At 42.1% G+C, this 21411-nt stretch overlaps 10 protein-coding genes across 10 annotated transcripts; 5 read left to right on the top strand and 5 right to left on the bottom strand.

Annotated features, from left to right (window-relative positions):
* Positions 1–751: 751 nt before the first annotated feature.
* SS1G_07968 (predicted protein) lies at positions 752–1060 on the bottom strand (the record flags this gene model as incomplete). The annotated part of the gene is made up of 1 exon (XM_001591292.1): positions 752–1060. One exon carries the CDS (start codon positions 1058–1060, stop codon positions 752–754), a length of 309 nt encoding a protein of 102 aa, XP_001591342.1.
* A 1262-nt stretch (positions 1061–2322) lies between these two features.
* On the top strand, positions 2323–2625 carry SS1G_07967 (predicted protein; the record flags this gene model as incomplete). Its single annotated transcript, XM_001591291.1, has 1 exon — positions 2323–2625. The coding sequence occupies one exon, from the start codon at positions 2323–2325 to the stop codon at positions 2623–2625; it is 303 nt and encodes a 100-aa protein (XP_001591341.1).
* A 2539-nt stretch (positions 2626–5164) lies between these two features.
* SS1G_07966 (hypothetical protein) lies at positions 5165–6473 on the bottom strand (the record flags this gene model as incomplete). The annotated part of the gene is made up of 2 exons (XM_001591290.1): positions 5165–5259; positions 5309–6473. The coding sequence occupies 2 exons, from the start codon at positions 6471–6473 to the stop codon at positions 5165–5167; spliced, it is 1260 nt and encodes a 419-aa protein (XP_001591340.1).
* Positions 6474–8141: 1668 nt separating this feature from the next.
* On the bottom strand, positions 8142–9484 carry SS1G_07965 (hypothetical protein; the record flags this gene model as incomplete). The annotated part of the gene is made up of 4 exons (XM_001591289.1): positions 8142–8681; positions 8741–9091; positions 9216–9286; positions 9349–9484. The coding sequence occupies 4 exons, from the start codon at positions 9482–9484 to the stop codon at positions 8142–8144; spliced, it is 1098 nt and encodes a 365-aa protein (XP_001591339.1).
* A 1462-nt stretch (positions 9485–10946) lies between these two features.
* Positions 10947–11886, bottom strand: SS1G_07964 (hypothetical protein; the record flags this gene model as incomplete). The annotated part of the gene is made up of 3 exons (XM_001591288.1): positions 10947–11462; positions 11513–11546; positions 11603–11886. 3 exons carry the CDS (start codon positions 11884–11886, stop codon positions 10947–10949), a joined length of 834 nt encoding a protein of 277 aa, XP_001591338.1.
* A 1571-nt stretch (positions 11887–13457) lies between these two features.
* On the top strand, positions 13458–15753 carry SS1G_07963 (hypothetical protein; the record flags this gene model as incomplete). Its single annotated transcript, XM_001591287.1, has 2 exons — positions 13458–13617; positions 13685–15753. The coding sequence occupies 2 exons, from the start codon at positions 13458–13460 to the stop codon at positions 15751–15753; spliced, it is 2229 nt and encodes a 742-aa protein (XP_001591337.1).
* A 1097-nt stretch (positions 15754–16850) lies between these two features.
* On the top strand, positions 16851–17714 carry SS1G_07962 (hypothetical protein; the record flags this gene model as incomplete). Its single annotated transcript, XM_001591286.1, has 1 exon — positions 16851–17714. The coding sequence occupies one exon, from the start codon at positions 16851–16853 to the stop codon at positions 17712–17714; it is 864 nt and encodes a 287-aa protein (XP_001591336.1).
* A 1228-nt stretch (positions 17715–18942) lies between these two features.
* On the bottom strand, positions 18943–19236 carry SS1G_07961 (predicted protein; the record flags this gene model as incomplete). Its single annotated transcript, XM_001591285.1, has 2 exons — positions 18943–19068; positions 19201–19236. The coding sequence occupies 2 exons, from the start codon at positions 19234–19236 to the stop codon at positions 18943–18945; spliced, it is 162 nt and encodes a 53-aa protein (XP_001591335.1).
* Positions 19237–19582: 346 nt separating this feature from the next.
* Positions 19583–19738, top strand: SS1G_07960 (predicted protein; the record flags this gene model as incomplete). The annotated part of the gene is made up of 1 exon (XM_001591284.1): positions 19583–19738. The coding sequence occupies one exon, from the start codon at positions 19583–19585 to the stop codon at positions 19736–19738; it is 156 nt and encodes a 51-aa protein (XP_001591334.1).
* A 472-nt stretch (positions 19739–20210) lies between these two features.
* Positions 20211–21071, top strand: SS1G_07959 (hypothetical protein; the record flags this gene model as incomplete). Its single annotated transcript, XM_001591283.1, has 2 exons — positions 20211–20280; positions 20332–21071. 2 exons carry the CDS (start codon positions 20211–20213, stop codon positions 21069–21071), a joined length of 810 nt encoding a protein of 269 aa, XP_001591333.1.
* Between the last annotated feature and the right edge of the window lie 340 nt (positions 21072–21411).

The raw sequence follows: 21411 nt of genomic DNA, 5'->3' as shown, positions 1-21411 counted from the left end.
TTTTTTAATATTTTTTAAAGTTGTTGGGTAATGTTAAGTAAGAAGCTTTTTTGGGAGTTGAGTTATGGCCTGTCAATAATGACCTTATTCTGTATGAATTGGGGAGGGGTTTGGGATTTGTGTTTGTGTCTGGAGTGAAGTGAAGTGAAGTAAAATGAAGCAAAATGAAGTGAAAAGATATATTGGAGAGATTGGAGAGATTGGATATACTAGATAGAAATATAACCTTATACAAAGTGAATATAATCCTAGGTACTTTAAGATCTTATACTCCTTCAAGATCTAAAGATATAACATGTTCAAGGAATGATAGTCTAATTATTCGAATATCAACTGATTCTTTGACATGATTCTTACCTCTATATTTAAAACTTAATATATTAGATTTGAGAGAAATTGAAAAGGGAATGAGTCCTCCCGGGTCATAGGTGTGTTGGTAGCAGTAGAGAATAGATTCTTTTATTATAGGTTTAAGGAGAGATATAATTATACTTTATTGAATTGAGAGAATAGTGATAAATTAAATATCAAGTACTAAGTATCTGGTTTAGAATTATTCATCAATATATTGAGTTATAAAAGGGTTATTTGGGGTTATAAGCATAAATTCTGATATTTATATCACTAGGTTTTAGAAAGTATTAATCAAGGTGCTTGTATAGCTCAGATGTTCAGGTCAAGATGGGCAAGTTGTTCAAAAGGTAATAGGTTGGAGTATCTCATCATTGATTATTGATTAATTATTGTTGCTTTACACTTTTGGACAGACAATAGTGAGCAGAACCACAATCGTCACAAAATCTCTCCGTCTCTTCCTTCTCGAGCCATTTACGATGTCTATCAATGAAGGAAAACATCCTCCATTTCTCCCAGAATGTCGTCTCACAATCATCTTTTGGATGGGTGCAATGATTACTCTCTTCCTCTCTTCTTCCAACTCAAAAGAATCGCTATCTTCCCTTAATATCCCTTCAATCCACCACTCCAGCTCTGCACGCTTGTTTTCGGTAACCTTCTTCTGATCAATTGTCCCGCAGGAGTAGTGGATATATTCAGCCATCATACCCGGTACCGCGTTCCACTCATTCCGTAGACAAACTCGGTAAGTTAGGAGAGTCAGCAGGGTTAAAAAGCAGGCGAAAGATGTAAGATGGTGAATATTTTGGTACGTAAAACAGTCGAAGAAATCATGCCAGCTTGTAGGATTGGGGGAAAAAATTCGAAGAAGACAGGCGGTTATTGTAAGCCATATCATCAGAACGTAGATGTTTTCACTACAAGACAGACAAGATGGGGTCCTTGTCGCGAACCAGATAGAAAAATCGCGAGGCGTTCTTTTTGGAGTTGCACCTCTTTCTTTGTTTGTTCTGGTGTCCATGATTTTTTACGTAATCCAAAAGGAAATTTGGCACTTCTAGGCTCGCCAAAAGACTCGAGAAAGCTTCTCAAAAGGAGATAAGTGTCTAGATATAATGTAATCGCCATTTTCCAATGGTTTCGGACCCGCTGTAATTGAAGCCCACGAAGACATAAAAGGGATGTTAAAAATAAAACCCCAGCAAAAGTTGTTATCTAGGAAAGAGCCGTATCTTTGGCGTATGAAGTATACGAATGCCGAAAGATATAGAGTAGGTAAGAGCCGGTAGATGATAAATACGAGAGGACCTGAAATATGTGAACGTTTGTCCTAAGGTTCAAGTGTGGTAAGTTCCATGATTTCGATGGTGTTGTAAACTTAAGGGTTGGTGAATATCCAGAATATCCAGAGTGAGGTATGTCGCATGCTTTCTTGATGTGTGTGGGAGTTCGTCCTCTATATCCGACAGTTGATGTCAAGCGAAAGACCTAAGGACTAGCTCAGCACTCTAGCCTCTCCATAACCCTAACTGTCCTCCGATGGTCCGCCTCATTATATCTACACCACTTCTCCTACGACTTATACAACTGTTCTCTCTACATTTTCCAAGCCGAACTCCCATATGCTGAGGCTAAGCCAGATGTAGTTCCAGTATTTCCGTTCCTCGAGTACTGACGCCAAGACCAGGCGAATGCGCAACTCCTCTTGGGCTAATAGTGCCTAGTTGGTCCATCCCAGACACCCACAGTCGGTTGGGAAAAGGACTGCTAATCCTGAGGGACTGGCCAGAAACCTCCCAGGCGACGAGTCCCACCACCCACCCGGTCCTTCTTCACCGCTTAATTATTTGATGGCTTCCTGCTATGTTTTTGTTTAATCTCTGCCCAGGATTTCATGGTGCGAGCCATGACCTTGGCTTGCAGGAATCGTACAAGAACAGAAGAACAGGAATCGTTAGGCTAATAATGCCTACCGAGAGGGCAAAACGGTTACCTTTGGTCAACTTTTTTTTCCGTATATCAAGGCTAGTATTTGCTAGTGCTAAGATAATGTTAGCTACTCCTGAGTCGAAAGTTGTATTCGCCAGTGCCAAGATATTGTTGGCTACTCCCGCTGCGAACGTCATGTTTGCAACTGTTCTGTTTGAAACCCCGAAAGATCCCGCTATTCCGCTACCCAGAAAGCAGTTTGGGCAACACACCCTTGCACCAGAAATGCCAGATTTGCCGTCATCATTTGGTCGACCAATACTGACGGGTGGTGTATAAACAAAGTTATATTCAATCCAAAAATAAAGATGGATATCCCCAACTGAATAATAGGCAAAGGTTCATGTTTCTCAGCCTTAAGGGTTTGAAAAGCGTAAAGAGAGAAAGGAATGCCAACAGAAAGTATGAGGAGGATAAGGAAGTAGAATACAAGCTCCATGGTGTTTGCTGTTGTTGCTGTTGTTGTACTTCTTATTGTTGTTGTGCCATTGACGTTGTTATGATGTTGTTGTTGTTGCTACAGAAAAGATTTTTCAACGATGTAAACAAAAACATCTTCTTTTATAGATAGGTATTTATTGTTCCTTCTTCTTGATTCGGACAAATATTCACTATTTTGTTCACTGCGACTATGCACTCGTTCTTTCCAATTTCATGCCCATCGTCAGCGAGAATAGCTCAATCTCATCTACTGACTTAATATATGACATTGAATCTGGTTAATTTATTCAGCATTGTCTAGAACATTGAAACAACTTGAGACACTGAATTTGTCTAAAAAATTGAATTGATTTAGAACATTGAACCTATTTTGAACATCAATACCATTCGAGAAACTGCCATCACTTTGGATTTCAAATCCACTCAGCACATTAGGACTTCCTCAAAGCTCCTAATAATATAATAAATTTAAAAGGCATCATATCTTTTGTTCCTGTCGTACATCAACTTTATGTAAAGCATTGAAAGTGTTTGAGATATTTGCGTAACCTCAAAGTCTCTATTTATTTGATACGTTGATTTTGCCTAGAACAATGAACCCTTCTGGTATGTTAAGAGTATGTAAAACCTTGTAGTCATTTCATATATTCAAGTAGCCTCAAGGTCTCTCTATCTTGATATATTTTCTTGATGTGAAATAATTGACATGGTTAAAAGATTGCAATGGCTTGATATTTTTGAGTACTTTCAGATCCTGAAGGTCATTAGAACATTTTGAGCGTTATAACTACTTCAAGTTTTCATAGCCTATAGATGTACTGGCTTGATGAAATGCTGAAATCATTTTGAAGGCTACATCTTTCGGGACATCAAAGTGGATGGATTGGTCTTAACGAATCCTCAAAGCCCCTTTTCATGTGAAATAGCTGAACCGTACCAACTATCTCCAGTCGTAAGCACACTAGTTTTCTCTTAATACAAGCAATATAACTAAAGCTAAGAAAAGAGAAAATAATACACAATTGCTTTGTACTTATGACTGGAAGTCAAATTCTCCTTTAAAAGCTCGGTATGGATCCCGAATAATCTTATATTGACACTCATACTTCCACATTGACACATAAAGGGAACAACGTAAGAAATCTTATTAGCTCTCTAAAATTAAAAGCAACCTTTACTGTATCACCACTATACTATATCCACCATCCCATCCAAACTCCTACTCACACTTTAACCCCTAGAAAAGAATCTCCAATATACATCTTCTCTTCTCCTCGATTCAAAAATAAGAAAAAGAACTTCCATCGATATAATCGGTCGAGTTGAAAGAGAAAAGAAAAACAAACCCAAAAAAATAAAAGAAGTAATCAATTTTCCAAAAAATCTAAATAAGCCAATAAAATAAAAGATCTTGATTCGACTACAAATCTATCTCTTTAATCTTTATTAATTATCCTATTCCTATTATACGAAAAAAGGTATCGGAATTATTCTAAAAGAAAAACTAAATGTAATTATGAAAAATATAAAATATTACACCTGATGAAAATTGAGGTTAGCTAATTACCTAAATCTATTCAAGCAAGTCACTTCAGTTCCAAACTTTCAACTTTGTGTTTCCTCCCTCTCCTCACTCCCCAAAACAGCTCTATTCTTTTAAAAAAATGATATGTATATTTCAAGTAATCACAACACTCATCCAACAACACGAATCACAGAGAAAGCTTTTAAATTTTAGGGTTTAAATTTTACTCTTCTTGATTAATCTAGCTACAGATGCGCCTAGGATTTGGCTTCTATGGAACTACAAGACTCTAAGGCTTACACAAAGATGTGAGGGTTTATATACAAAGTCCCCCGTGAAGAAAATCCCAAAACTGTAAGGGGTTAAAAGCGTCTCCTTTCAAGTAGACCCGGTTCTCTAATTCCGCGGTGTTTTATGAATGCCCTTTGTAGATCTTGAAAGCATCTTGAGTGGTCTGGTGGTTTTTGTTGTGAAAATGACATTCAGCTTGGTGATAATCTTAGGTCTTAGTCTGATGCTACTCCGCTGATTGAGTGTTATTAGGCTCAACCCTCCTCCTCCTAACCAAGCAGCATCCCCTATTTTGTTCCCAAGAATCGTGAAGATATCGGTCGTCATTAGACAAGTTTGAGCGTGGGAGAAAGATCGTGTTATAGTAGAGTCCACTCCCAAGGTCCGGAGAGTGTTTCGGTATGCCTACCAAGACTTATCGACGTGGTCATGGCCACTTTGCTACTACTGCTTGCGCAGAGCAGAACAGAGGTAAATTTAATCGTCGAATCGAGCATGACATTCTACTACTGATCTCCCAGCTAGTTCACGTCTGTAAGTATACAAAACTACAAACCTGATTTAGAGCAAGAATGCTAAAGCTCCAACAGCGTATGCTTCGGTAGCAACAGTGAGAGTAGGCTGAATAGCTATTTCGAAAAGAGGGCTATGATTACCTTGAAGATTATTAGCTTTTGATGTTAAAGACAAGAATCATGATCATACCTGCAATCTCAGCAAGCTTACCAGCCTTCTCAGCTTCGTCCCATCGTTGTGGATCAATTCCTCCATAATTCCAAAAGCAGGAAGGTGTCGAGATAGCCAAGTTCGCAAAATCCTCACTGCCCATCGAGACTGGTCCATTGGGGGAAAAGTTCTCCCCGAAGTGTTCCCTCATTGCTTGGGAAATAGTATCAGTGGCTGTTTCATCATTGTATAGTAATGGAAACGAGCTCGTCTCTTCGATAAGCGGTGGTTTGGGAGAATCAGAGGCGACACACTCGGCATTGATGATACGCTCAATCGCTGCTTTGACGCGATTTCGTGAATCGGCAGTAAAAGTTCTAGTATTGATACGCAACAGTGCCTCTGAACTAATGACATTCTCCGTTGTGCCTGCCTGTAACGCTCCAACAGTCACAACAACCGCCTCCTGTGGGTTCGTCTCCCGACTCACAATCGTCTGTAGTTTCATCACTGTGCTGCATGCAAGAACTACTGGATCTACAGTCGTATGTGGACGACTTCCATGTCCACCTCGACCAAATAGAGTCGCTTGGTAGCTATCTGCTGCACTACCAAAAATCCCTTTTCTTGTATTGAGCATTCCTGCCCTCATGGGCATAACATGGGCACCAAGAACTACATCTGGTCGTGGAACCGCGTGTCTCTTCTCATCGTATAAACCATCATCAACCATAGCTTGTGCACCAGCGCCACGTTCTTCGTTTGGTTGGAAAAGTAGCACGACCGTACCCTTCCAACTATCCCGGCATGTGTGTAGAAGTTCTGCAGCAGCAAGCAAAGATGTAATATGCATATCATGACCACAAGCATGCATAACCGGTTTCTCAACATTATCTGTGATGTCTATCATTCTTTTGGTGCTTGCGTATGGTAACCCAGTCTGCTCTTGTAAGGGCAACGCATCGATATCAGCTCGAAGAAGAACGGTCTTTCCTGTGCCGGACCTGAGAATTCCAACGATTCCATGCCCGCCAATATTCGGCCGAATCTCAACCCCCTCAAGCAGTTTTAGCTTATCGTGAATCATTCTAGCTGTTGCGCTTTCTTGTAGAGATAGCTCCGGATCGGCGTGAAGTGTGCGAAACAGGGATTCATAAGGAACTAGATTTGGCCTGGCCTGAGATATGAGCGTAGAGATATCCATGGTTTCTGAGTTGTCGAAAGCTGCTGAATTGAGCTTTGTAAATGCTTCGAATGTGGTACAGAGACAGCTTTAATATGAACTATGAATTTGAAGAAAGTGGGATGCGAATTGACTATATCAATGCTTTTTGATGCCTTAGGCACTGATCATTACACTCACATTGTGTTATCAGATTATCAGACACTGGTAAGGAAACGAGTAAACGTTATCAGTGGAGAAGAAATAGCAGATGGTGCTGGTGGTCTCCCTAATAACTTCATTCCTCCCGACTACATTATAATCGGATTCTGAAGTTAGATTATTATCACTGAAGGAGCAGAGTAATGTGTGTTGAATTACGAGATAATTAACATATTCAGAATCGACAGGACAAGATGAATTTCATAATTCTAATGTAAAATGCATACACAATCGAATATCTGCATAATTGTTCTCTCGTCTTCTGACTAAATCTCACTGATGAAGTGTCTTTCTTCTGCGCATCTCAAAGTAACTGATTAACTCGTTGATTCATTGATTTAGTCGACTTCATTTCTCATTCCAAGAACTATAGGTCTTCCACTTCCCAACTGCCACGACTCAAATAAATGACTCGAACCTAACCTTGCAGATCATCTTAGCACGACTTGGTCGAATAAGCTTCTCTACACATTCTTTTTCCTTCTCAGAATTACCACTGTTTTTCCATCTATCCTCCTGCCCTTTGCGGCCAAAAAAAGTATATCGCGGATTATCCTCCGAATCTATACCAGAAATAGTAACATTTCAGCAGAGTAAATACGAGCGAATGCTAGAATCCTATCAGTATTTACGTACGTAGTAAAAAAAGTCAAATAAAATAAAATAATCGATTGGTTAAAATAAGGTTCTCCCTATCCAAACTAACCTAGAAGAGGAGTGTGGAGTAGAAGACTCGGCTGACGCGTTACTCGCGCTGCCAGAAAGTCTGAACTCCGACGCTAGAGTAATTAGTTTACACACCTGGTAGTTTGCGATTCTACTCTGGGGAACGTGCTTCTAGCTCCGGAGATGCACGTTTTTGGCCCCGCTGCAAAATTGTATCCACAAGGCATTGATTGCGGGGCGTTCCGCCCCCTTGAGTCTGTGCACCTCCATCTTGATACTTCGATTGCACTTTCCCTATTGTAGAATAAGGTTTTACTGTGGAGGTTTTTGGATAAATCGTGAAAGTGGATTCTGATAACTTCAAATACATTTCATCCACTCTACTCCGTCTTTCAGCAGGGAATAGAAAATAATGGGAATAACCTTATTTTAAAGTGGGGCTTGGTGCAATATGACGCTTGATTTTATCCATTATGCTGTGTTTGCGAAATTCGGTTAGAAGCGAGAAAAGACTAGAGCTGAATCGGGTTTTGTAGGACGCCAGTGTGTTCTTTGCCTTGTAAGCACTAATCAATACCCTTTTTAGAGTGCAGCAGTAAATGCACACTGTTGCACCTTCAAAACCTATGATTGCGTGTGGTATTGGACTAATTTCTGTCTATTGATCGAATATAGTACGATTAAAAAAAGGTGACGTAAAGCATGAAACAGTGGGGTCAGCTTACACTTGGCATATGTATATACATCTCGTTTCGGTATTTTGAATATGAAATTTGCCACAAAAGGAAACTATGGAGAAACTAATAATACACGATCTCAGTCTTAGGCATCGACAGGATAAGCTTCCTTTGTCACTGCCTGCCACTCTTCGTTCTCTGTGAACTTCTTGCGAATAGTGGCTAGCAATTGATTGAAGGCGCCCGCGATGGCGGTATTGATCTCCTCAACAGTGATCTGGCCATCATGAAGACTCTTTTCAACCTCTTCATAAGAGCTGTAGTGCTCTTCCCCGCTCTTCGTCTTTATAGAGAAAACTGTCCCCTCCGGGGCATTGGCCCCAGCAAATGACTTTTGACCCTCGGTAATTCCTATTCTGGTTCGAAGGTGACTAATAGGAATCAAAATGTCCCTGAGAGAAGCCATGACACCGTTTGTCAAGGCAGTTGCCACTTTGGTGTTCGCACCGAAGATCTTGTTACTGACTGTTTCAGCGTCGTCGGTGAGCGCAATCTTCGTATTAGGAGGGTGCGAAGATGACATTTTCCCTCCTTGAAGGTTGGGAAGCATAGGATTCATAAGATGGCCGCGCTTCTTGAATCCAAGTTGCGGCATGAATCGGTCCGCGAATCCGAAGATACCAGCCTGCGGGGTAATTTTGCAATCAGAAAAAATGATCACTTTCAGAGTCGAGGGCTGCTTACCTGGTCCGCGCCACCAAATTGAAAATCAATGTCGAGATACTCCTCTGCCAAGGACTGCATTCCAGGACAGAACATTGGGCTGAGCATGTCGGGGTTGTAGCTCCGATCCCAGGCATCTTTGACAGCCTGTTGAGGGACGATCGTACAAAGTCTCCATTGGTCCCTGGTGAATTCAGGTGTGTTCACATAGGTCGATTCCTGAACAAATTGCACCTTGCTTGCGGGAATCCCGATTGCCTCCATGGCCGCACTTATGACGAACTTGTAGTAATGCATACGCTGTAAAACTTGTTCCATAGGATACTTGACATTGTCAAGGAATGAATAGATATCAAGCAAACTAATCACAACCTGTAATCATTCGAATTAATCAAGGTTGGGAATGCAAATGGCAGTTGATAACTCACATCCACGCCTGCTTCTATGAAGTCTGCAAACTTCAAAATTGGAATGAAATATCCAATGTGTGCTATACGATCAGATCAGCGCTCGTCCAATTTGACTTGACTCCCATTTTCTGCTCACGCTTTCCAGTGGGTGATGTTGCTATTGAGAATGTTAGCTCGACTGTCATATGATATAGAGGATATGTGTATGAGTTGGCCTACCCCAGAAGCATCTTGGGTTCCTGCCCTCAGCTTTCAGCGAAGCTTCAATCAACTCCAAGCCTGAAATATTCTGCTCAGGAATTCTCTGCGTAATGAGATCTAATCTTGCAGCTACGTTATCGGTTGAGGGAGCCATTTTGATGAAAAAGTATCTAAAGTATCTAAAGAATCAATAGAAAACCAATTGTTACTTGTCGTCTCTTCCACACACAAATTGGATGAATGATATAGTAAAGAGACACGGCGAGCACGGAGCCAATCTCTCTGCTCACGCACCCCTTGATCAGCCGCGCCTGATGCGCAACTGAGTCGCTGCTTACTCTGCGTTGTCAAACCCTAAAGATTCAATATTTATTATGCAACTGATCGACTAAAAGTATATTTTTCTTTGATAGTATTGCAAGGAGCCCTCGTCTGAGCGGTAGATTATCTGCAACGAAAAGATCAAAGCTTATTTCCATTTGCCTCTGCTGCACGATCCCCAGTTTAGCAGCAGTTCATATGCAACCAAACTAAGCGAGACTTAAATCTTGTTTGATATGCAGCATACCTAGTCTTGTCTTAGCGGTGAGTAATCTGCAGGAAATAGACTAAAGAATATCTTGTTTTGCTGTAGCTGCAGAAACCCCATTTTTAATAGTAGCTAATATGTAACAGAATGACTGAGGTATTTTTGCTTGCTGGTATTTACAGGGCACCCCGTTTTAACAGTGCTTAACTGTCCTTCAAGGGCTGAATAAGATTTGGCATCGTGCCAACCTTGCTAGCAAGCAAGTTCTGTACGTACATTGGACTCTAGAGCGGTCTGGATAAAGCTCAATGTGTGATCGGAAAGTTACACTATTTCTTAGGCTCACTCATCAATGAGCGTAGAGTAGTATTTTGCCCAGCGTGGCTATGTTGTCCCACGTAAGCACATAACGTCGTATTGCATGTTCCACCTCCATGAGGGGAATATCCCTGTTGAGGTGAAAGCTTCGAGCTCGGCATACAGAATTTAAGCTACATGGTACAGAGCAAATGAAACTTGCTCGTGCGGGCGCCAGAAAGTATAACACAGTGCGTAGAAGAGTTCACCTGCCAAACTGATGCCCTGGCTAACTGAATCGTCTAACTTAATTAGATCACGCCTTTAACATTTTCAGGGCTCAATAGCCTGTATCAACTTGGAAGTATGTATCCTGATGATTAATTCTGCTCATGTATCACCTAATGAGACTTAGGCGTTCCAGTGGCCGTTTCGTTCGTTGGTTGGTGGATTCTTCTAAGCACGTACCACAAGATGGTAAACTACAAATAGGATATCAGCCTGCAATAATTAAAGTGTGCTATACCGAGTACATTGTGGTTGCATGGGTGCATGTTCGCAAGCCAGATCTGTGGGGGAATGGAACATGGGTCTGTGCAGTGGTGTGTTTTGCCTGGGAATGCAGCCATTGTCTCCATGCGCGGCTACTGTCGGAATTTTTGGTCACTTTCTCACAATTCCTCATAAAACTCATTATAATTGGTATATACGGAAAAAGACATTTTAGATTGTAGGTCCTGTGACCATGATTCTCATCTCAGCTAATCGAGCGTCCAGACTCCAGAAGACCTCAGAACTTAATCGCCTTCTCGGGTCTCAAAAAGTACACAACGTAATATCTCTTCTCAAACCCATCAGACGGCTGAGTAACCCGATGAAGAGGAGAATGAAGCTTGCCCTTAGACATAGCCTGCAACGAGTCGGCAACATTAACGAGCGCATGCCCTTCCTTCGGCACCACAAAACCCCATTCCTTCGTATCCGGCATTTCAATCTCGACGCCCCACTGATCACTGAAAACTAACGTCAAGGTACCCATGTCATTGTGCTTATTGTCCACCACATCAGACTTCTTGTGTTTGAGGGGTTCGTAGACCAATTTGAGACCAGTGCCACTGGGCTCACCGTCACGATGGAAGTCCTCAAATCTTTTGTCAGAGTCGGTTTTCAAAGCACCTGACAATGAGTTGAGCAAGGTGTGAACAACGGAGTAACCAGTTGAAGAGAACTGCTCAATAAGTTGGGATTTTTCGCCCAAGACTCCTGGAAGTGTGCGCTGCTTCTTGAGAATGTCATCGCGGAAAATCTGGGTAAGTGTTAATACAAGCTTCAGGAAGAAGTAATTGGAGACCTTGCCTCGAAAGTTTCTTCGTGTTCACCCGGTTTGTAGCTAGAAATTGAATTAGAATATACTTGTGAGATTTGGAAGTTAGGATAGTAACATACCCACCATCATCCTCCTCATCAAAAGTTTTCATTTTCAGTTCGTTCGGCTGGTCAAAGTACGTTTCTGAGACAGCATACAACTCCTTCAACTCCGCGAGCCACTCCTTGGTTGGCTCATCCCGGAGATCAAGCCAGAAGATTCCGGGCTTCTGGCAGACCTGAACGAGTTTTTCAATCTCGAGCGGGTCTTTACTAATCAGGCGCGCGTAGTTGATGCTCTCGAGAGGAGCAACGTCAACTTCACGACCATTTACTGTGGTTTTTTGCAGAGTGTTGTGAGGCATTGTGGGTGGCAGAATGTAAGGATAAAGTTTTTGATGAGAGTGTAAAAGAAGTAAATCACACGAGAAAAGAGAAAGTGGTAAATATGCTGTGCAAGTCAATCTCTACAGTTCAGCCGGCGGGTTTTTTAAAAACACCACCTCCTACCCCGCCGATCTTGACTGCAGACTGCTGTGGTCATCAGACCTTTTCCACAATGCGCCCATAAGATGATCACCAAACTGCATACAATCGTAATCGCATGAATCGACGTAAAGCAGGATCATCACTAAACCCCATTGGAGCTTGTACATCAGAAAGTAGAAACGAGATTTTCATTAAGGATTGTGCCATGTTGTGATGTCCGCAACGGGCAATACGGCTGTTTCCGAATGCAGGGGGGTTTAGCACCTACAACTTCTGTGAGCGAGGAGACTAATCGACGATCGTAGGCTGAGCCTAACCTCCATCCCCACTTGATCCACCTGCATGCAACGTTTATCATCACACATCGAGAAGGTAACAGGGCGTTGAAGAAATTTTAACTTACCCCAGTAGCCCTAATTTCGGGTCTTCATCGACGATCTGTATTTATCTTTACCATCGTTGGGATCATCATTGGGCGATGAAGATCTTATCCAATCAGGTCACCGAGTTCCATCCTGCAGATACTTGGCGCCTGCTGGGCGTCATTCATCACGATATACGCGTTGCTGCTGCATATGATTTACCGCGGCTTTCACGAAATTATTGGTCAAAGTTTATTCATCCTTGGTATATTACACTGAAGTGATGAAGGTGGGGCAAAAGAGGGGTCGCCAGACTTACTCGTGCTGGCTGAAGGTGACATAACCCCGAAACACTAAATCAGTCCTAATCGACAAAAGGGAGACTCTTGAAAATGGTGCAGATTGACCAATAAGAGAAATCACTTCCTAGCCTTCGGTGTTTTACACTTTTGGAAGTTATTGCTCCTTCGGGCCACTTGAATAGCGATGATTAGCCATATTTTGCCGCTTAACCAATAGGGGGGACAGCTTAAGTAGGACTGAAGCTTGGCGAACTTGCCTACGCCATTACCCAACTTCATACTTGTCCTGATTTTCTTTGAGGCTGTAGATTAGCCTGCTGAAAATTTAGAACCTCGGGACGTTGAGAAAATCAGAATTTTCTCTGCTAACTTCATCATCTTGCGATGCGTGCATAGAGTTTCGGCATTTGCTTACTTGCTGATAGCGCGAATCCATTTAATCCGAGAATAAGGCGCGTTATTTCTAATATTATTGCACACAGATCGCACGACTTGAGACACGTGAGTCGCGCCATAGTTACATTGTTTCTAGAGAGTAAGATGAGGAGTGTATTTTAGCTTTTAGATGCTAGTATGATTGCTGTGATTGGTGCAACTAACGGAGTCCGACATCTATCAGTTCGAAATTTTTAAATTTTTTAAGTTCTGTCCTCTCGTAAGCTTATATGACGCTTACATATTTTGAAAATATATTAATATTGATATAAATATAATTCCGTCCTGAATCTAGTCCTGGTTTTTGTCAAGTTGCACATTGAATTCAAGAACAAGACTTTTACAATCATGGAAGGTCTACACGTTGCTGTGAATGCTGATATCAGTATGGATGTGCTTCTGCGAAGCTTCTTCGCTGTCTGTTCCATTATACTTATAATATCATTACTCCGAATGCGCTTGATGACAGCAAGCCTACCTTTTGAAGGCAAATTCATGAAAGGAAAATGTAAGTTCTGCCGCAATCAAATAACTTGAGTTTTGACCGACCAGTATTTACTAACATGCCTCTTTAGCATCTTTCCCTGTGTCTGAGAAAATACAAGACAATGCTCAGGTTGAAGAGCAAATGCAACTGCATAAAGAACTTTACTTCAAGCTTCAAAACCTCGAAGACTACCCCGAAGTATTGCCACAATCTCGAGATTTGTTAATCTCACTGTTCTCGGAGACTCTTACAGGAGCGCTCCAGACCCCCAGACATGGGATTTTGGCTGTTGAGAATTACAGTCGTGACGCTGTAACGAAGTTCCTACTTGGTGAGCATGACAATACAGTACAGCTATGGGAGCAATACTTAAAAAGAAGGGAGGCCGGACAGCCAATGGAGATGTTTAGGAATCGGGAAGAAGCTAAATTGTGGTTGAAGCAAAATGCACCAGTGAAATACGTAGATGGTGCCTGGTTGGGTCATATTCACAAGGTCACGACTCCGTTTGCTTTGCGTAGGACGACAAAAGACACTTGGCAGGTGCTGTCTGAGGAACTTGGCGATGGAGAATTGGACAAGAACCACGTCTACATCTATCGCGAGCTGATGCGGGAAATTGACCCTAGCCTACCAGACGGAGACAGCCCCGATTTCATACATCCAAGGCATCAGCTCAACAACCCAAACGTTTGGAAAGCAGCTCTTAGTCAACTACTGATATCTCTCTTCCCACACGAGTTCTTGCCCGAGATCCTCGGCTTCAACATGCACTTTGAGCTCCTCACTATGGGTACGATGAAAGCTGCCAAGGAACTCGAAGAATTAAAGCTCAATAGCTATTACTTCTACCTACACATATCGATCGATAATGCAGACTCTGGTCACACGGCGATGGCTTTGCAATCGGTGCTTCGATACGTCGAAGAAATCCGCGCATCAGAGGGGGAAGCAGCTGCACAACAAATTTGGAAACGTATCCAAGCAGGCTACATTCTCTCCGAAAGCGTCCTTAACGCAAACGAATCCCATGGTCATGCCCGCCCAGTCATGGTTGACGTCATGTTCCCATCCAACAAGCGCGAAGAGGAAGTTCTCGATATATTCAAAGCCAAAGCGTCAGTGGCGCACAAGATTCACTGCAACAGCAAAGCGATGATCGGGCGGCGATCACTGATCGACTGGCTTGAGCCAAACGCCTTCGTATCGAAGCAGTGGCAAATGGAATTTTTGAATGACTTAGCTAACTCGAAAAGGTGGGTGTGGAAGGGGCATAGTAATAAGAGCTCACTAATACGGGAATTATCTTGGAAGGGCAAGATGTTCGGAGCCTTTACACAAAAGGAAGTAGAGATCCTCAAGGACTGGATTGATTCCTTGGGAACCCCGGATTCGGCGATGTACTGGAGATTTGTTGGTCGGGAAGCGACAAGCTCGACCCAGGTTCTTCAAAACCTAGACATCGCCGTCGACTATCCAGTCTTCTCACAGCAGCCCACAGCATCTGCTAACCCAATTTACTCGATTCCTTCCCCTGTTTTCGCATTGGCCACGGTCCAATTCGCTCCCAAACCACTCTTCCCCACCGACTCACAGCCACGTCTCTCTGTCCTTCTTCCCCTCTGGTTCACCCACCCATGTCTCCTTGAGACCACCATCGCCACGCCTGCAAAGACAACCAATGCAACCTCTGCCGCCATCCTGCGCCTGTTACGAGCTCAATCTGGCTTCTCTGCCGAAACTGCGATCGTCGCCGGCATGGATGAATTACGATGCACTGAACAACCTGGCTTGATGGAACTTGGCCAAGAACTCATGCGACGTCACGGACTTCCGGAACCCAAGTGTCTCAAGGACGTATTACAGAACAACACTGACGCCGAATTTGCGCATTCCATGCTCAGTTGGGCGATGCGGCCTGTAGCGAATCTAGGGTTGCTGCTTGGTTTGACAAAAGCGTTTGTTGAGTTACATGTTTGGGTAGCAGGGTCGGGTATGCTTTCCGAGAGTGGTGCACTGGCGCTACGGCTCATTATTGCAAGAGAGGAAGATTGTCTTGATATTTGTTTGAAGGAGCTGATGGGGGATGAAATTCGTCATGGGGAATTTTGGAAGGGATATGCACTTGGAAGAACAGAAATTGAGAAATGTTTTTAAATGGACTTATTATTGTAGCTTGAATTTGGAGTAAAGCAGGTTGAAATTGGGAGGCAAAATTTGGAGCAAATGTTATTGAAATTGAAGAGTAGCTGTAAATTTATGTATAGCATTATAGCACTGTATCTAACTATTGGTATTTGTTAAACCTTTGTGTGAATGAACATGATGCCGACTTTGTTTTGATGTCTTTATACAGCAAATTATAACTTTATATAACTAGTGACTGCAAGATAAAATCTTTAAACACTTCAATATTGTTAATCACTGAAGTTATACTTGTAGAAGCGATTTAATATTAATTTAATTGACTGTATCTACCCAGGTTGAATATTAAGGGCCAATCTCTCGAGATTATATGGTAGGTAATCTTATATTTATTAAATTGAAGATTTAATTCTTATTCACCAAAAACACTTGATGATGAACACAGCTCGCCGTTGCTATTCTCTCCCTCCCTTCTACGGAGTTTTTTCTCCAATATATGCATGCAGGTAACCTTTGCCACTCCAAAGTTCTCACCCATTTGTGGCTTCTCTCCAAACGGTAGAAAATCCTAGTCTACCGCGTACACATTTCATTTGCCAAGAGAGCGTCAGACAGCCTTCAGATCCCTTTTCCGTCATCTGACCCACCAGCCCTGAGCTTGGCAGTGGTACTCTCAACTGCCATCTTGGGAATCGCTGTCGACCAGCCCCCAAAGCCAATCATGGGAAATGTGGTGGGAAAAAGGATCGGTGGGGATGTTGGTGGGGATGCAACTAAACATGCAGGAAGGATTGAGGTATTATTTCGCCATGCAGAAAGGAAACCATGCAAATAGAAACCATGCAAAAAGGAACTGTACCATGCAAAAGTAAAAAGCCCAACCCATCGGAAAATTCAACTTTGAACAACTCAACATAGAAAACTCACCTTTTTTTTTTTTTTTTTTTTTTTTTCCACAAATTCTTGCTAACCCTTGCTTTGTTTATCAATATACAGTCAGGCTCAATTCGAACCCAAACATCCACGCGCACCCTACTATTACCCCTCGCCCCTCCTCACCGCCCAATCAATCAAATCCGTTAGACCTCCTACATTCATCTCCATCTACAATGGAATCGCCGTCTGCTCCAGCCATAGCTCATATATTCAGACTACCATTGGAGTTGCGGGAGCAGATTTACAGCTATGTGCTTCCTGATCAAGAAAGAGCATTTTCGGATTCAACCTCGCTATCGATAAGCGATCCTCATGACTGCATATTGAACATTATATGCTGCAATCGACAAATTTATGCCGAAGCCCGCGATATTTTACATCGCCGGACAATTTCCTTCTCATCAAGTCCTGATCAGGAATACCTCATTTCCAACGTGCCTTGTCTGCATGGGTTGGATTTTTCCCAAGTACCGCGTGTCAAGTTTGAACTCAATCCATTCCAATACACGACGACCATCCCAGAGCTGTGGAAGTCGCTGCTCTTACTCTGCCACGCCTTGAAAAGATTCTTCCACATCCCGCATTTACAAATCGAATGCGACGGCAGACTCCCACGCACGAAGCCGCCATTGTATCTTGACGAGACAGACCTAGATCGTGGCCCTTTAGTCACCGCCATACTGCTACAACCTTTCAACCTACTTCGCAACATTGGCCATGCGGAAGTCAGTATTCTCGGTGGGCCCTTGAATAACCTCTGGTCCAAGAACATCGCGTTACAAAATTTTGCAAACCGTCTCGCACAGCAACTCGAAGCTTCCGACGCGCCATACAGACACCATGGCATAAATCTCCAGCGGCTGCAGCATCTCTTGCGTCGAAATCCCGAATCTCTTTGGTATAGACATTCCTACGAGGACACCTTTGCGGGTCTCGTCCGGCCACCAGACACAAATGAAGATGTAGAGGAAAGCTATAGGTTTTTCCGGGCTATCCTTCCCTCGACAAACAACGGCACAAATGAATTCACATCATAAACCATCATGCAATACCTCCGCAGGTTAAATTCCAGGCCATCATCCTATTCTCTCGCAAGTTAAAGTCCAGTCCCCACCTGTACACCGAAATTTTTAACAACCCACTCATCGGTACCGAAATCTCCGACCTCCAAAACGTCATTCTAGTCCCCGCTACAGCTTGCTTCAAAATGTGCTCAATCTAGGAGCGATAAGCTATAATTAATATATACAGGGCTGGAGTTTTGTGGAGATATGGCCATAGTAGTGGAGTGAGGTATGGGGAATGGATTCGGAGGGAGTAAAGCCGGACGAAGGCGATAGGTGTATGGAGGTAGATTGGGAGGATACCTTGAAGGATAAGGGGGATGGGAGGGACCAGCTAAGACAGATGCTAAGAAGTTACAGCAAACCACCATTGAAGCCGGGAATCAATCTATCAATACATAGCAAAATACCAGATCAAAAGAATACCAAAAGACAAAATTGCAGAGAAATCTTAGATGTGTGGAAAAGATAGGTGATTAGTAAAGATCTCCATAATATTGGTCAACTTTATTTTATCTACAATGTCCGAGCCCTCTACGTCTATCCCCTCATAGAATTATTAGCGATAGTGATAAAAACTACGATACCCCTCCATAGGAGGTAAGATACTTTTCAAAATATAGGTAAGATTCCACCTGGATGACTTTGATATTGAAGCTACCTATTGAAGTAGAAAATCACAATCAAGATCGCAAGCATAATCATAATCATCATCAGAAGATTTGCATGTGATTTTTTGTAATTATAGTATAGATAGATCATAGATAGATAGATGGGTGAGGTAATGTGTTGTGTTGTGTGAAATTATAAGATCTTAATAGTTTTTTATGGGTGGGTTTGGTGTAGTGTAGTGTAGTAGTGTAGTGTAGCGTAGTATATAGTACAGGAGTGTGGTAGTATGGTATGGTATTGTGTGTAAAGAGAAGGGGGAAAATATTGAGTGAAGTATTAATTAGATTATAGGATTCATTTTACAAAAAAGATGGAGGATAGAGAAATGTGTATGGATGGATTTCTTATGGGATTGGTTGAAGGATGGTGGGTGCATAGGTAGGTATTGGTAGGTGCTTGGTGTTTGGTATAGCTGCAGGTGGATAAGTGATAAGTGATAAGGTGCTACAGCTTCGACATAGATTATATTATATCATAGTAAGTGAGTTAGGCTAGTTTGGTGTATACCTGATACTGACCTATAAGGTAATCAGAGATTACCTAACAAGTACTGGTAATGATGAATTACTAATATCTCATTTCTATTGGTAGGTGTACTCGATGGTTTAGATAAATCCATAGCCAACTTCTCATCTAAATCAATCTTACTCATTTTCTAAGCTTAAAAATTAATCTCAAGACCTACGTACATACCTAGCATCGCATTCGCATCGATACATCTCAAAATGAAAAATTAAACCAACACTGTCTGCTTGTTGGTCTCAAGTTTTAGGTTTAGGTAACTTACTTTAGCCTCAGATTCACCTAGCTGTGCCGCCGCCATCTCTGAAATTCGGACGAATAAAGAGCGATTGTTAAAAATCGGGAAGGTACTTGCGATCAATGGTGAATGAAATGCGATATTGTTGGATGTAAAACCCCTAGATAGAATAAGTGCATACAACCAAACGATCACCGATCACGATCATAGATCAAAGATCAACCATCAACGAATCAAACTTGTAACACAACTAAAAGTGATACCATTCTTTCAGACTCAGAGTGAATATTATTACCGTATATATCATCAACTATCTGACGTATACAAACTACACAATCCGAATGAACCAATCCCCACAACGAGAAAAAAAGAACATGACATCCTGTACCGAGTACTCAATGACAAAAAAATGTCCATATTCCCAATGAAGCAAGTCCATCCGAGCTGTCTAGTAATACACGACTCGAGATTCACCAACCAGGATAATTACAACGTCTATTGGCGTCCAATGAAGTCTCGAACGTTGAAAAATACCGACATGAGTCAATGCGTGACTCGTACATGATAGACACTTGGAAACTTCTTGCGTTATTCACTAGTGGATATTTTCTAGCGTCGGGATTAATCGTGTCACCTAATACCGATATGGTATTGATTGGATATGTACTAGTGTATCTTGTACCTATTGCTGTTTTTCCCCTCTTTTGATGCTGCTTTAAGAATTTTTAATAGATATTGAGCTGGTTCCCCCCTTCCCGATTTTTTAAGTTTGGAATTGGAAGTTGTGAATCACGAATATTACATGTTTTTGATCCGCAAATACCGATTTTACCTCACCATCAACGTAATTGTCTCTACTCTACTTCTGTAGTAAAACTACAAGCTAGAAACGATCGCTCAGCAGACCGTGCGAACTTCCTTGAATAAGTGGACTGTGGGGACTGAACCACAAGCCAAGGCTTGAAATCTCCGCTCATCAAAAACAAATCCCTACCTTTACTTTTCTCTCAAATCAACAACTCCGAACATCGTCGACTATGAGTGAAGAAACCGCTCAAACCTACCCCGTGGTAGCTGATAATGCTATCAACAGACACAAAGAAAGAGGTTTGTCAATCTAAAATGCCAATAACTACTCTTGCTAATAATTCCATCTAGGCAATTATGATGTCGAAACTGTCCACTCCATCTTTAATTCGACACCCGTTGCACACGTCTCATTTATTCCCGACCCCACCAATCCTGCGCCTGTAGTTCTACCCATGATTGCACGCGTCGGTCAATTTCCCGGTGACGAAAACCCCGCTTGCTACGTCCATGGTTACGTATCTACGAGACTTTTCAAAGTTGGTCAAAAGACTGGTCAATCTGATGGAATCCCCATGTGTATTGCCGCGACCAAAGTCGTAAATCTTGTTCTCGCTCTTACACCTTTCAATCACAGCTACGATTATCGCTCTGCTATTATTCATGGTCGAGCTACTCTTCTCGATCCGAATGAAAATACTGAGGAGAATATTTGGGCAATGAAGCTTATTACGGATGGTATCGTACCAGAACGATGGGATAACTCTCGTGTTCCACCTGACAAGAGTGAAATTACATCTACACGAATCTTGAAGGTTCACATCGAGAGTGCAAGTGCTAAGATTCGGGATTCTGGTGTTAAGGATGATAAGAAAGATTTGAACAATCCAGAAGTCCGAGGCAAAATCTGGACCGGTGTCATCCCGTACGTGGAGACCCTTGGAACACCAATACCAAATGAGACGAACATGGTCACGACTGTTCCTGCATACATTACAGAACATATCAAGGAACACAACAAGAATGCCGGAGGTGGAGAAGCAGGAAATAGTTTCGTCTCTAGGGTGGTAGGATCTATGTTTGGAGCTTGAGGAAAAGATGGAGATAGCTTTGTTAGTGTAAACTCGAAATTGAGTACCGGGATGAATCAATGAATACATGCTCCACTATTGTCTTGATTATCCACATCCTCCGTAATCAGTAATCACATAACCAGTAAACTATAATTTATAATTTAAGCCGGACCGGGCCTTTCCCACGTCCTTAACTATAACTTAAGGTTATATGTTAATTATAATTACCCGCGAAGCGAAGCGAAAGAAGGAAGGAAGGAAAGAAAAATAAAATAAAAACGTCCTTGGCTTGGAAAACTTTATTCTAATCTTACACTTACCCAGATTCGCATACGGAGTATATAATATAAGATAATGT

Source organism: Sclerotinia sclerotiorum, genomic scaffold, assembly GCF_000146945.2.
Source record: "Sclerotinia sclerotiorum 1980 UF-70 scaffold_10 genomic scaffold, whole genome shotgun sequence".
In the NCBI taxonomy this organism is placed as follows: domain Eukaryota; kingdom Fungi; phylum Ascomycota; class Leotiomycetes; order Helotiales; family Sclerotiniaceae; genus Sclerotinia; species Sclerotinia sclerotiorum.
The sequence above is the reverse complement of the archived record's forward strand: the minus strand, read 5'-3'. Positions and strand labels throughout refer to the sequence as shown.